Raw genomic sequence first — 14993 nt, forward strand, 5'->3', positions numbered from 1 at the left:
AACAAATTTTGAAACATGAAGAAATTTCAAAATCTTGAACAAAATTATAAAATTGTGAACATTTTTCGAATTCTGAACAAATTATGAAACCGTATTTTTTTTATATTGTGAGCAAATTTTAAAACATGAATAAATTTCAAATTCATGAACAAAATTATAAAATTGTGAACATTTTTCGAATCAGCGAACAAATTTTGAAAACCGTGAACATTTTTGAATTGTCAACAAATTTTGGAACATGAATAAATTTCAAATTCATGAACAAAAATATAAAAACACGAACATTTTTTGAATCTGTTAACAAATTTTGAAACTGCGAAATTTTTTAAAATTGTTAACAAATTTTGAAACATGGTCAAATTTCAAAATCGTGAACAAAATTATAAAATTGTGAACAGTTTTCGTTAAACCGCGAACATTTCTCGAATTCTGAACAAATTTTGAAACCGTATTTTTTTATATTTTGAACAAATTTTAAAACACGAATAATTTTCAAATTTGTGAACAAAATTATAAAAATGTGAACATTTTTCGAATCAGTGAACAAAATTTAAAAACCGTGAACATTTTTGAATTGTGGAGAAATTTTGGAACATGAACAAATTTCAAATTCATGAACAAAATTATAAAATTGTGAACATTTTTCGTTAAACCGCGAACATTTTTTGAATTGTGAACAAATTTTCAATTATGATGCAATTTCTAAATTCATGAACAAAATTATGAAATTGTGAACATTTTTCAAATTGTGAACAAATATTAAAACCTAAATTTTTTTGAATTGTGAACAAATTTAAAAATCGTTAACATTTTTCGAATTATGCACAAACTTTGAATCCGTGATTTTTTTTTAGTTGTGCACAAATTTTAAATTAATATAAAAACGAAATTGAAACAAAGAAAAAACAGAAAAAGGAAAATGGGAGAAAAGAAAAGAAAATAGAAAAAACAGAATAAAGAAAAAACAGAAAAAGGAAAATAAGAGAAAAGAAAAGAAAATAGAAAATAGAAAAAACGGAATAAAGAAAAACCGATTCAAGGAATCTTCTAGAAGGTTCCCAAAACAAAAAAAACAGCTGAGAACCTCTAGAAGGTTCCCAAAACCGGGGGCGTTTGAACGGTTAAACGGGCCGGCCCGCTGCGTCGCTGCTCGGTCGCTCGCCTGTGCGAAGCGCCGGCAGCTTGACGCAGCGAGCGGCAAATAGAATTTTCCGACACAGTTGGCCTTGGCCCATCCCTTCCGTCTCTAACTTACGGGGCCGAAAGCCTGTGATGTATGAAGCGAGAGCGGCCCATATCTAGCGCTCTTCCCAACCACGCCGTCGCTCCGATCCCAATCGGCCATGGCGTCCAGGCCCGGCACCGAGAGGAAGGCGACGGCGTCGTCCGCGGCACCGGCGGTCTCTGCTGTGTCCCGGCGCCATCATGAGGTCGCCGTCATGGGTGGAGGGGCCAGCGGGAGCTCGCTGCCGGGCCGTGAACCCCGACCGTTGCGCCACACCTCCGAGCCATGAGGTTTCCCCTGTCGCACTCCCAGTCAAAACTCCCTGTTGTAGGCTTGGAATCTGAACCCGTAGCAGCAAGTTTTCTCTGCGCCTGTAGCATCGTTGAGGACTCGAGGGTCGGAGGAACAAACTTTCGTTCTGCTAGCCCATCGAAGCTTCTTCAAACTAGTCCATGATGCTGTCTTCAACTAGTACTACTCTTCCATGGTTGAAATGCGGTGCTTGACTGCTTGTCCAATTTCAGTTTGGACTTTGTAGAACCATATTAGTCTCAAGAACCATTAGTCTGCTCTCTGCAACACCACTGTTCTGAAGAACCATATGCCCCTCAGCTGTTTCCTTCTTCACAGGAAGATGAAGCAGGCAGGTACGCCGCGTATACCAGTTTTAATCCTCTTATTCCTGATTTCATTCTGCAAATCTGATGATAAGTTGACACCTGCAAAACCGCTCTCCCCCGGCAACACGATCGTCTTGAAGGGCGGCCACTTTGCGCTCGGCTTCTTCCCCAACGGTGAGCCTGTACCTTGGCACCTGGTACCACAGCATTCCCAGCCACACCATTGTATGGACCGCCAACCGCAACGACCCGATTGCAACCACTTCACTCTCGTTGCTTGCCATCACCAACAGTTCCGACCTGGTGTTGTCGGACTTCCAAGGACACACTCGATGGACGACCAAGAACAACATCACCAGCTCGGGAGTTGCTGTGGTGCTTCACGACATGGGGAACTTGGTCCTCCGGCTTCCAAACGGCACAATCATATGGCAGAGTTTTGATCACCCCACAAACACCATCCTCCCAGGTATGACGATCTTGCTGAGTGAGAAGGCCCCAATGATCCATCCACCGGAGACTTTTCTTTGAGCCTTGGCCCCAGCTTGAACCTGATCATTTGGCGCGGAACCAGGCCCTACTGTCGCATCGCTATGCTCAATGGAGGAGGGTCGGTGGAGGGTGATATATACCAGAACTCCATCTGTTACGAAGCGATTGTTGGCACAGGGATGGGTTCTGTTATAAATTTACTGTCTCTGATGACTCACCATATGCACGTCTTATGCTCGACCACTTGGGTGTCCTGAGGACTCTTAGCTGGAACAACAGCTCTTCATGGACGACCGTCTCCAAGCGTCCTGCTAGCAGTTACGACCTCTACGCCTCGTGCGGGCATGTTCGGCCATTCCGACTCCATAGGGGCTGTTCCAACACGTCACTGCCTCATGGATTTGAGCCAGCTAGTCGGATGTAAAAGAACAAAGGCTAGTCTTAACTTTTTGAACCGTATGCTAATCACTTGGGCGTCCTGAGAACTCTTAGCTGGAACAACCGCTCTTCATGGACGGCCATTTCCAAGCGTCCTGCTAGCAGCAGTTACGACCTCTACGCCTTGTGCGGCATGTTCGGCTATTCCGACTCCACGGGGGTTGTTCCGATATGTCATTGCCTCGACGGATTTGAGCCAGGTGGTCTTGACTTTTCAAACGGATGTAAAAGAACAAAGACTCTCAAATGCGGAGATTGAAGTCTTTTCTTTTGACCTTACAGAGAATGAAGGCTCCTGACAAGTTTTTACATGTCCTCAACAGATGTTTTGACGAATGCGCCATGGAGTGCAGCAGCAATTGCTCGTGTACAGCCTACACCTATACCAACTGGAGTAGTAATGGTTCTATGGCCGACCAGTCAAGATGCTTGCTTTGGACAGCGGAGCTTGTCGATATGGGGAATTATAGCAGCAATGGCGAGAACCAGTACCTCCGGCTCGCCAACTCTCCCGGTATGCACCAGAATCACTCCATTCTAACACTTTGTTATCATGGTACTTTATTGTTATATAGGATCAACACCAACATTTAATCATGGTGTATCTACTCAATATATGAACTTAACAGTACAGAAGTAATCGCCAAATACATTTTTGCATTCAATTTTTTTTTTGCGGGGAATTTTTGCATTCAATTACTTTGGTGCAAATGTAATTATTAGATCTATAACTATTATGTACGAGCATATTGCAACATTAAACCTCAATTTACCATAAGTGTATCAGTAACTCTAGAAGGATTACCGGTAACACATTTATTCAGTACCGGATCACTCATGGTACATTAAAATACTTTTGTTCTAAAATAGTGTTGTACTCGATTTATATATGATTCATTTTTTAGTTCGAATGAATAGCAAATGCATAAGGATTGTACTCCCAACCATGGCATGTGTGTTGATACTTGCAAGCATAGCCCTTGCCATGGTATGCAAATACAAAGGTAGAATTGAAACTATCCCGGGTTTACAAAATTTCACATCAGCTTGTGAGTGTTAACAAGAAGTTTTTATCTTCAGCAAGAAAATGGCAGAAGAAGGAAATCCACAAGGAATCAATGCTAGGATACCTTAACCCATCCAATGAAATTGGTGGTGAACACATGGAATTTCCAATTGTTAGCTTTCACGATATTGCCACTGCAACGGATAATTTATCTACCTTAACAAATCAGAAGTGGAGGTTTTGGCAAAGTTATAAGGGAAGAGAGAGTTATCCATCCACAGTTATAGTACTATGTGCTCCTTTTTTTAACATAATTTTGTCTGCAAAATTTTCCTAATTTTGAAATGTTAATTAAATAAATAAGTAAGAAATATTATGTGGATTGCTTTGATTTTCGGATAGAATTAAAACTTTTGGGTACTTATTCAAATTTTCCAAACTATGTCATGCAAGTTGGATTAACATAACTATCCAACAAAAATGGTTATTGGTTTGGAAATCTATTTAAACTCAAAATGATTTAATATTCTTCCTTTGAATATTTTCAAACCATATTTAAATTATACTGCAAATAATATGACTTTCTCAAATATGGTATTTGGATTTTAACTTTGATCTTGGTCGTAATCAAAGAGATGAGATAAAATGACATGCCCAAATAGATTCTTGCAATTTGGAGTTTAATTTCATTTTGAGACCATTTACATATTTTCATGACTTATCTATAAAAATTGTTGGAAATATTTAATAGGTCTCATTTGAATATTTGGATGATGTAACAAAAATTATTTTGGGTATTATAAAACCCTAAAACCATACTAGTGAAATTATAATGACCTTACATAATAATTTATATAAAATAAGAAACTTATTTTTAAAATGTATATGAAGAGATAAATATATTTCCTAGATTCTCTATAATTCTTGAGACTATGTGCATTTTTGAGCATGGGGCAAACAGGGTTGAGAGGCGCTCCTCGGGGTCCATTTTATAGTGGCAGAGGGAGCCGGTACGAGTAGAACACACGAGGTTAGTGCGCCATTAAAATGAGCATGATGTGCGGCCATTTTTGGACAATCCAGGTATTAAAGTTCGGGTTTAATTCCCTGAATGGGTTCCTCTCAACGCTCTCTAAAACTTTCATGTAGAGTTTGGGGTGAAATGGGCAACGAATTGAGTGGGTGGAGGAGAAGAAGAGGTGGAGGCGCCACTGCTAGGTGTTCTGTTCCTGTGTTGTTTGAAATTAAGACGAACCCATGTGCCTGGGCTTGGTTAAGGAAAATGGGGATGGGCCTTAGTGGAAAAAACTGGACCAAGGAGAATATAGAAAGGTAGAGCACGGTTTAGGAAGTGGGAAGAGAGAGATTAGGCTGGTCTAGAAGTGTAGAGATGGCCCAATTCGAATTTATTTACTTTCTGATGATTTCGTATTTAAATAACTATAGGAAATTGATTATGGCCACTTATATTTGCCAAACATTTTCCAAATGCAATCCATAAAAATGCACATAGGCTCAAGAAATTATAGAGAATCTAGGAAAGATATTTCCTTCTCCATATACATTTTTAAAATAGTTTTTATTTTATTTTATATAAATCATTTAAGGTTATTATAAATTCCATACAATGATTTTAGGGTTTTGTAATACCCAAAATGATTTATGTTAGAGCATCCAAATATTCAAATGAGGCCTATTAAATATTTTCGAACAACTATTATGGAGAAGTCATATTATATCCTCTCATTTTGATTATATGGATAATTGGAAATAAACTCCAAATTGCAAGAGTCCATTTGGAGATGACATTTATCTCATCTCTTTGATTAGGACCAAGATCCAAATTAAAATCCAAATACCATATTTCATAAAGTTATATTATTCTCGGTCATTTAAATATGGTTTGAAAATATCCAAATGAAGAATATTAAATCCTTTTGAGTTTAAATAATTTATAAACAAATAATTATTTTTGTTGGATAGTTATGTTAATCCAACTTGCATGACATAGTTTGGAAAATTTGAATAAGTACTCAAAAGTTTTAATTATTTATGAAAATAAAAGCAGCACACACAATATTACTTATTTATTTAGTTAACATTCCAAAATTGGGAAAGTTTTGGGATGTTATAATTCAGAAATTAGGATGATACAATCATGCAGGGAATGCTGCAAGGTGGCAATGAAGTTGCTATCAAAAGGCTTAGCAGGGGTTCTGGGCAAGGGATAGAGGAGTGTAAAAAGGAGATAATCCTCATTGCCAAGTTGCAGCACAAGAACCTTGGTAGACTTCTTGGTTGTTGTACTTATGGAGATGAGTGGTTATATATAAAAATACTTACCGAACAAAAGCTTGGACACGTTCCTTTTTACTATGTTAAAACTTATAATACATCTACATGCTTTCATTAACCAAAAGATATGACTGATCACTAATGATATACTTTGTTTTTATTCATCTTTGGAGATGATACATGACAATATATGCTTGATTAGCCCACATGCTTCCATATAATTAAAGGGGTGGCGAGAGGTCTTCGTTACCTCCACCAAGATTCAAGATTAACTATAATTCACTAAGATCTCAAACCAACCAACATCTTGCTGGATTCCGAAATGACTCCCAAAATATCATATTTCAGTATGGCAAGGATATTTGGTTGAAAGAAACAAGAATCAAACACTACCAGGGTTGTTGGGATGTAGTAAGTAATTCAATGAACTAGCGACTTGTCAAGATTCTTTTTATTTTCTAGTTATACCAAATTATGTATTCTTGTTTGGTTGTCTTAACAGTCGTTACATGTCGCCTAAATATGTTATGGGAGGTGTATTTTCTGTAAAATTGGACACCTATAGCTACGGTGTTATACTCTTGGAGATTGCAAGTGGCTTAAAGATCACCTCACCGCAACTTGTAAAGAACTATATCGGCCTTACAGCTTATGTAAGTATACCAAAATACACATAATTTCAATTTCTTACACATAGTAGCTTGATTATTATTTGGTTCTGTTGGCTCAGGCGTCGAAACTATGGGAAGATGGTAAAGCAACGGAATTGGTACACTCCGATTTCTGGGAGTTGTTCACTTGATGAAGTTCTACGGTGTATTCATGTCGGTCTCTTGTGTGTTCAAGACCGTCTGGGTGATAGGCCACTCATGTCATCGGTTACTTTTACGTTAGAGAATGAAAGTGCATTGCTCCCAGCACCAAGGCACAACTTGCATACTCTGCTCTATGGAATTTCAAAACTGAAGAATGAAGGGTAAACGTGGAAAACTCGGTGAATGCGGTGAGTATCACAACACTAGAGGGGTGTTAGATGTCGAGGGTCTAACTGTAGTGTGTATGTGTGTGTAGGAAAATGATTATGTACTCCTGCTGTGCATATACTTTATTAATAATTATCACGTACTTCAGTACGTGCGTCATGGCTTGGTCCCATCTTAAATTATGGTTACTGTTGCATGTGCCATGTTCTTCATGCTATTTAGTACTTCAAGTATGTTCTGACACATGCATGCTAATTATTGCTTTTATCATGGTTTATATTTTGAAATTAAACATGAAATTGCCTAATTTCCCAACATAGTATAATGTGCCAACAATGCACTTCCATCACTAATTTCTCTTATGAATATCTACTTACATTGGGTTGGAAGTATTTATATTCAATCATTTGAGAATTTAAGACCTTGCTGAAGCCTCTCCCACAGATTAGGTGCCTCACTTGAGCTAGCTCTTTCCACCTCAACCATCAACATTTCCTCTAACAAACGACTAACCCTAACCATGGCGATGATCTCCCTTTGGATCGCCTCAAACATGATCCCACCACACCCTACTTCTTCCTTCCTCCTCATCACAAACCCCTCCTCGCGCCCAATCTCCTCAGCCTTATCCAGCACCGACGCAATGACCACACCTACTACAGCAAACCGAACCCGGTCCGGCAATGGCCCAAACAACCCGCTCAGATCGCATCCCGACGCGAACGCGATTATGTCGAACGCGTTCAGCTCCCTCACTTGCTCCATTTCCGCCTCCCATTTCATCACTTCCGGCCTAGGATCAGAGGAAGGAGCTCGTATGATGTCAAACGACGACGTCCCATCTTGTTGTAGCCAAGGGTGCTCCATGATTTCATCCATCTTGATGCGTGTGCCGGCGTCTGGGTCCAGCATCCTGCCGACGAGGCTCCGGAGCTCCGGCGAGAACCACCTGGGGCACCGGAATCTGCCGGAGAAGATCTTGCGGTACATGCCCATGAGGTTGCCGTCGTTGAACGGCAGGTAGCCGGCCGTGAGCGAGAAGAGCGCAACGCCCGAGGACCACACGTCCACTTTGCCGGCGTCGTACCGCTTCTTGTACAGGATCTCCGGCGCGACGTAGGCCGGGGACCCGCAGCGCGTGGCCGCGAGCCCATCGGCGCCGAGATGCCGGTCGGCGAGGGCGCACAGCCCGAAGTCCGTGAGCTTCAGGTCGCCGTGCTCGTCCAGCAGCAGGTTCTCCGGCTTCACGTCGCGGTGGAACACGCCGCGCGAGTGCACGTGCGCCAGCGCGGAGACGAGCTGGACGAACAGGCGGCGCGACGTGGGCTCGTCGAAACGGCCGCGTTCGTCCATCGCGGACAGGAGGGTGCCGCCGCGGGCGAGCTCGAGCACGAGGTAGACGGTGGAGCGGGATGCCAGGACGTCGAGGAGGCGCATGACGTGCGGGTGGCCCTGCACGCGGCGGAGCGCGGCGAGCTCCCGCTCCACGGACCGGCGCGCCGCGGCGGCCTTCTCGGGAGAGCACGGGTGGTGCGGCTTCCGGACGGCCTTGACGGCGACGGAGACGCCGGTTCGGATGTCGCGGGCGCGGTAGACTTTGGACGACCCACCCCGGCCGAGCACGCGGCCAAGCTCGTACCGGCCCTGCAGGACCTTCGAGTAGCTCTCCCCGGCGGCCGGTGAATCTTCCGGCCCCATGGCCGGCAAGATGCTAGGTGCGTGTCCTTTGTCTGTCTTCTTTCTTTAGAGTTTGTTGCCTCTGGTTTTGTGCAGGTAGGAGGCACGACTCTGGTTATGTCCCTTTTATGCAAGAGCTAGTTTCGCTGGACTTCCATCGTTTCGAGAAAAAGGTTTTAGGATAAATGAAGAAAACATATCCCTGAATTTTTCAGTAAATACTCCCTCCTTTCACCAATACATTATGTTTTAACCTTTTTGTGAATCGGATGTATATAGACACGTTTTAGTGTTGTTCACTCGTTTCCATCTGTATGTAGTATAATTTGAAATATCCAAAACATCTTATATTTGTGAACAGAGGGGGTACTAGTAAATAGTCGATTTGATCGCAAAAAGGAATTTAGTTTGACTAACAATATAGAGAAGTAACAGAGTTCAATAACATTCACATTCATACTAATCATCTGGAAATGTTTTTTCCATATAGTGTATAATTATGTTAACTTTAACTAGTCTATTTTATAGAAGCAGCCAGAGTGTCACTTTGGATACTATCTCAACATTCAGACCAGTATGATGAGAGGGTGCCTATAATGATTGGAGTTAGTTCAGTAATAAGCTAAACTAAAAGGTTGGAGGCAAGATCATTCCCTCAAAAGAAAAATGTTGGAAGTATGATCACGAGAAGCTCACCATTGAAAAAATATAACAGACTTCGCTATTACACTAAAGTTTGTGCAAGAAATTGGCGACACCTGATTTCAGGTCAGATACGAGCAGTACAAGTTTTGCTCAGACTTGGTGGGCTTTCAACCAAATTCAAACGAACATTAACTCCAACTTCTTAGCTGAAGTGACAACTAAAATGAACTTTTGTTGTTGTTAATTTCTTACTAGCTTCCTTCTCAAGTAGATGCCATTTTAAAGCAGCAAATAAAAGAGAAAACGACGTAATATAAGAAGGTGTGAACCATTTGAACAACTGGCATAAGTTCACTGCCGTATCAGCTTTCTGTGAACAGCTTTCATTAAAGTACCGTCTAGAGCTCTACATCATATGATGTTGACTTCTTATCTTAATTACTAGACGAAGAAGAAGAAGATTAGGACCACAATTAATCTATTTGAGTGATTACCTCGTTGGAATCTGGACACGTTCTTCCCTATAGCTTTTGGTCAATGTTAGTGTGGTTTATTGGGTATTACCAAGCCATGCGTCACCTATCTTTTCAAACATGAATGAAGCCAAAGAACTCCCGAAAAAAAGAGAGAGAATGAAGCCAAAGAACAGCACCAGATAATAACTCCATACATGTTAAATAAATCGGTGGCTATCTATTTGAATCAAGTACTGTATTTTATGCGAATGATGGGTGAACAATAAGATCATTTGCACCTTGTTTGATCTGTTGATGGTGACGGAATAATTGTTAAGTATCATTATTGGTGTTTGGTCCACTAGCAGATTCCGTCGCAGATGCACAACAGATGCTTGAAGTGTCATCATGACAGCTAATATAACTTGGTTAAATAGCCTCAGTTGGACACGTTAGCTCGCCACTACAAGAGTTTTTCAAAAAAAGAAAAACCTTCCGAAAGCACGTGAAATTACTCTTGGTGCGCATGAACTGAGGTGACTTGTGTGGCTCAAATGAAATTGCCATCTAACATATATATTTTATTACTATATTATGAAGTGTGTCAGATGATTAAATCAACAATATTTTTTTGGAAATTCAGGTGGTAAATATAATTAAAATGGATCAAGCATAGTACTTCTATTTTGCACTACTTCCACATTTTGAGCCTTAGGCCATGTCTTAAACTCAAGCCGATGCTTGCATTTGAAGGGAAGAAAAGAATATATGATTATATAGTTCACTTTACTAAGTCTTTTTAGTGGAACAATCACATTTTAAATTTCTTTCCATATACATGATTGGCACTCTTTTTTTAGTTGATGATAGGTACTCTTGAGGCGGAAGTTCCCTCCAATTATCTTAAAAGACATATTCTGGAACAAGAGGAAACCCTTCCGATTTCTGTTATCAGGAACTAGTGGAGGTGGGCAATCCTTCCTAACAAGTGATAAGATATACAGTATATCATAAATCGGTCAGTACAATAATAACTTGTTGTTCTTATCATGAGGGGTCTGCCCGTGTGGGGCATTGCTGACTATCATACCAGCAGTTTGAAAGGACAGGTATGGCTGAAGCAAGCAACATTATTTGATGCGTGAAAAAGACTTCTGTCCATTTCCATCCAACCAAACATCAATATAATTGAGACAATTATTGGCGGGGTTTTGTAATTATATATTGTCAAATGGTGATACACATGTCACCTTTTCAAAACTTTCTCATTGGTCAAATCAAATTATAAAGAAAATAATTTGAGATATATTTATATAAGATGGCATGAGACTGCTTGTGAGCTCGTCTGCTCATATAGTTTGTAATTTAGCAAATTGTTGTCATGAATCTGGCGATATAAGAGTAAGACCAGAAGTACGAATATTAATAAGCCTCTAGCTGAGCACTGACCAATCTTATGATGGCAGTTTTAGAAGCTAGCATATATTGAAGCTATTTTTCTTGAGACGGGTGGTATGTCGATTTCAGAAGACTGTTTGGGCATGGGGATTTAAGTCTTTGTCAAAACGTGTTTTTGGAGGAACACAAAACATTGAAGTTTCGTATCAAAATATTTTCTCAATCATCATATCACTAACACGTATGCTAGGATTAATTTTTTTTCAGGCAATATCTAGGATTAACTGGGTTGTCCTGCAGGTCATTTGCCTCCCGGCCTGTCCTTCTTGGGGCACCATTACCTGGTCCGCTGATCCTTATGCGAGTTACACGCCGTCTGTGTAATCGGGGCATAGAGATCGAAGACCCACATGACCCAGTCGAATGTGCGCAACCTTCAGTCTAATTCTACGCTATCCATCCGTCACATGCATCCTGCTCGTTCCCATTATCTTTTGTCCGACCATATCTCTGAGATGAAAGCTAAGAGGAGGCAACACTTTTTTTAGTAACAGAGGAGGCAACACTTTTTTTAGTAACAGAGGAGGCAACACTTTGTGCAAGGGTGCGACACGTTTGTTGCAAGCCCATCCTAGTGCATGATCTGACCTGTCTATCATTTTGTTTCATGTTTATCTATCCCAAAAAATTACCCTCACCTAAAAATATCTAAAAATAATTTTTCCAAGATCTTTTTTCTAGGAAAATGTGTTTAAAAGTGTATTTAATGACCAAATTATGCAAGTAAATCATTCAATTTTCCTAAAATAGATGAAAAAATGCTTGCAAAGAGATAATTAAATGCAAAATTTGACGTGCCTAATATGCATGTTTTATGTTCAAAATTAACATACGTATTCAAAAGCAGCTCCATAATTGCATCGAAATATAGACGGGTGCGGTAATGAACCCTTACCTGGTCTAGTCTCTCTATACTTATGGGGCCAACATTGTGCGATCTGTATCACTCAGTAATATTGGGGTGAATCCCCTAAAAAGGGTAATATTGGGTTGACATATTTTTGGGTACATTTTATTACAAATGTTTTCTTTATAAAGGACAATATATCAACATCAAGGTGATATCGGTTACACCTGGTCTCAGCAGCAACAAAAATGTTAAGAACAAACCAAGACATCGAGAATGGACACAATCACATTATTAGAAAAACAAAGGGCATGACCCCGAAATATCATGATGCCGCTATCAACGGCCAGGCATAGGCGATGGGAGAACCACACCTTGCATGACCATTGACAACACATAGACTGCCTAGTTAAATTTCCAAAGCCGATTCTTGAAAGCTTAGATAGAAATCCGAGTGTTTGTTTGAGATTTTAATTTTGGATGTGCTAGAATCTGTGAATCTGTAGCTAAAGCCCAAACAAAGGCCACCGTAGTGCGATAGAGCCTCAAATTCCGAGGGGTTTTTCTTTTCTCTATTTTTCCAGGATCCTTTGATCAACACCTGGTTTTCCGTATGATTCCTTCTAAATCAATAAAAGCCAGCAGCGAGCTTCATTGTCTCAGTTTGTATTTTTGCGGTAAAAAAATGTTTGGAGAGAAAATTGTAAGGCCATGGTTGAACCTCTTCAAGATCTTCATTGTCTCAGTTTGTATTTTTGCAGTAAAAAAAAAGCATTTGTCTTTCTCGGGAATCAGTACTCTGTCGAAGGCAAATAGTATTAACCCAGCATTTTGCTAGAGTTGAATCTCTGAAAAAATATGCGTTCTTGCTAGTGACAACTAAAGCAAACACCCTTATTTCTCAACACCAAGGAATACAGTCCCAGAAAAAGGACCGCAATATCATCAGTGACATTAGTTTTACATCAAAGAAAAACAGAGAGAGAGGCCACAACGTTGCTCTAGAAGCAGATCAGGATACGCTCTGCTTTTTCTCAAAAACAAAAAAGATACGCTCTGCTTCAAGTTGATCATGGAGGACTGAAAAGATCAATTTTCTTCTTGGCTTGAAGCAGGGAGAGTGACACCAACAGAAAAATTGATCATGGAGGATGAAAAGATGATCAATCATGGACTTGTGGCCTCCATGTGGTGCGCCGGTGGAGTTGCAGCAGGAAGCGCGTGACGGCAGAGGGGGCAGACGCAGCTGACCTTGAGCCACTCAGAGATGCAACCCTGGTGGAAGTAGTGGTCACACGGCATCGTGGTGACCTTGTCGTCCACCTCGAAATCCTTGAGGCACACGGCGCACTCCGTCTGCTGGAGCCGGGCTCCGGCTGGCGCGCCGGCTGTCTCCGGCAGCTGCAGGACGGTGTCGAGCGAGGCCGGGACTGCCAAACTCGGCCAGAACGGTTCATCATCATCCTCATGGTAGATGTGCTGCCGAGCCTCTTGTTGTCTTTGCAGCATGTCGAGTTCTTGGTCGATCAACGGCAACCGGCCTTGCATCCAATCCCGTACACCTCGTTCCATGAATTCCTGCCCGTCGGCCGGCTCCCGATCTTGTATGACCTCCTAGATGATAGGAATTCTCGTGCGCACCCTCATGGGCTCCATCTGCCACAGCCCACAGCAGCAGGCTTAGAGAGAGAGAGACAGGCTCGGCGACAAGACGCAGCGGCTGGAGATGGAGGACGTGCGTACGCGTGAGATGGAAATTATCGAAGCAAAGACAAACTATATATAGCGAGCCAATGTTGCGATTGCCTTACGGATCGGACGAGAATCGGATTCCGAGTTCGACTGGTGGACGCGTCGGTTAGGGCCGACCGGCTAGTAATCGGGTCGAGTCCATCAGTCGATCGCGGCGCCCAGTACCGGCGATTCCGGTGAACCTTACCGGCGCGGCGACAGCGGCCGGCGCCAGAGGGTTAGCAGGAGAGAAGAGGGGATCTGCTGCCCAAAGCCTGGGAATGGGATGGTGGAACCAATTTATTTTGGGAAGCACTTTCCATGATATCGCCGGACTGCTCGTCTGCCGTCGATACGTCTTTCATCTCACCGCCGAGATATGTAGCCAAAAAAAATAGGACGCCGATAACGCCTACCCATGTGAGCGTTCAGGGGTCTGCCCATACGTTTTGTGTGGTGTTTAAGAGGATCAGCTCACACGCCTATGTGTGGGTAAAACAAGTAGTGCCCATACGTCTCTTTTTTTCCTCGCGGTTTCTCTCACATGCCTACGTGTGGGCAAAATAGATAACGCCCATACGTCAGGCCTCCTACCTCATGGTCCCGCACGCCCCGCGTGACAGTCACCACGCGCCCCGCAGTTGTCATGGTCCGGACCATCTTCCATGTTCGTTTAACTGCAGTTGTCATGTTGCTGAACTACAGTTGCCATGTCGGACAACTACAGTTGCCATGGTTGCTCAATTGCAGTTGCCATCTCAGGTCAAGTGCCAGATGTCATTTTTGGACAACTGCAGCTGTTGCCATGTATGGTCTGGTTTACTATAGTTGCCATCATTTGAAAACTTTAGGGGTTACCACCTAGTAACACTAGGCAGTTGCCGTGTAGCGCTACAAAAAGACATGGCAAAATATCATGTTCGGGCAAAGAGAGAGTTGCCATCTGCTTAAAAACACAATAGGGCAATTGCCATGTATCCTGCAAAACACATGGCAACTCACATGTTCGGGTAAAAGAGAGAATTGCCATCTAGTTACAAGCACACTAGGGCAGTTGCTAAAATCTGCTAAGACTTAAAATTGGGAAAAGGCTAGATTTTATTTAGTCAAGTAGTCTAATC

General features: G+C 41.8%; 3 protein-coding genes across 3 annotated transcripts; 1 reads left to right on the forward strand and 2 right to left on the reverse strand.

The window, feature by feature from the left end:
* The first annotated feature begins 1343 nt into the window (after nt 1-1343).
* On the forward strand, nt 1344-7104 carry LOC123055055 (uncharacterized). Its single transcript, XM_044478963.1, has 9 exons — nt 1344-1476; nt 1821-1872; nt 2139-2314; nt 3099-3289; nt 3822-4018; nt 4931-5113; nt 6579-6729; nt 6807-6828; nt 6923-7104. The coding sequence occupies exons 1-9, from the start codon at nt 1344-1346 to the stop codon at nt 7054-7056; spliced, it is 1239 nt and encodes a 412-aa protein (XP_044334898.1). The 3' UTR covers nt 7057-7104.
* A 107-nt stretch (nt 7105-7211) lies between these two features.
* On the reverse strand, nt 7212-8834 carry LOC123055053 (CBL-interacting protein kinase 22). Its single transcript, XM_044478962.1, has one exon. It carries the CDS (start codon nt 8755-8757, stop codon nt 7459-7461), a length of 1299 nt encoding a protein of 432 aa, XP_044334897.1. The 5' UTR covers nt 8758-8834; the 3' UTR covers nt 7212-7458.
* A 4208-nt stretch (nt 8835-13042) lies between these two features.
* Nucleotides 13043-13949, reverse strand: LOC123055056 (E3 ubiquitin-protein ligase RNF181-like). The gene has a single exon (XM_044478964.1). The coding sequence runs from the start codon at nt 13711-13713 to the stop codon at nt 13309-13311; it is 405 nt and encodes a 134-aa protein (XP_044334899.1). The 5' UTR covers nt 13714-13949; the 3' UTR covers nt 13043-13308.
* Between the last annotated feature and the right edge of the window lie 1044 nt (nt 13950-14993).

This window comes from Triticum aestivum, chromosome 2D, assembly GCF_018294505.1.
Source record: "Triticum aestivum cultivar Chinese Spring chromosome 2D, IWGSC CS RefSeq v2.1, whole genome shotgun sequence".
In the NCBI taxonomy this organism is placed as follows: domain Eukaryota; kingdom Viridiplantae; phylum Streptophyta; class Magnoliopsida; order Poales; family Poaceae; genus Triticum; species Triticum aestivum.

Excerpts from the sequence above, each read along its gene's own strand:
- LOC123055053 (XM_044478962.1), bottom strand. The coding sequence starts at position 8,757 with ATGGGGCCGGAAGATTCACCGGCCGCCGGGGAGAGCTACTCGAAGGTC.
- LOC123055056 (XM_044478964.1), bottom strand. The coding sequence starts at position 13,713 with ATGGAACGAGGTGTACGGGATTGGATGCAAGGCCGGTTGCCGTTGATC.
- LOC123055055 (XM_044478963.1), top strand. The coding sequence starts at position 1,344 with ATGGCGTCCAGGCCCGGCACCGAGAGGAAGGCGACGGCGTCGTCCGCG. Across the intron at positions 4,019-4,930 it reads TTAACAAATCAGAAGTGGAG|AGTTTGGGGTGAAATGGGCA; the intron begins GTTTTGGCAAAG and ends ACTTTCATGTAG. Across the intron at positions 6,730-6,806 it reads ATATCGGCCTTACAGCTTAT|GCGTCGAAACTATGGGAAGA; the intron begins GTAAGTATACCA and ends CTGTTGGCTCAG.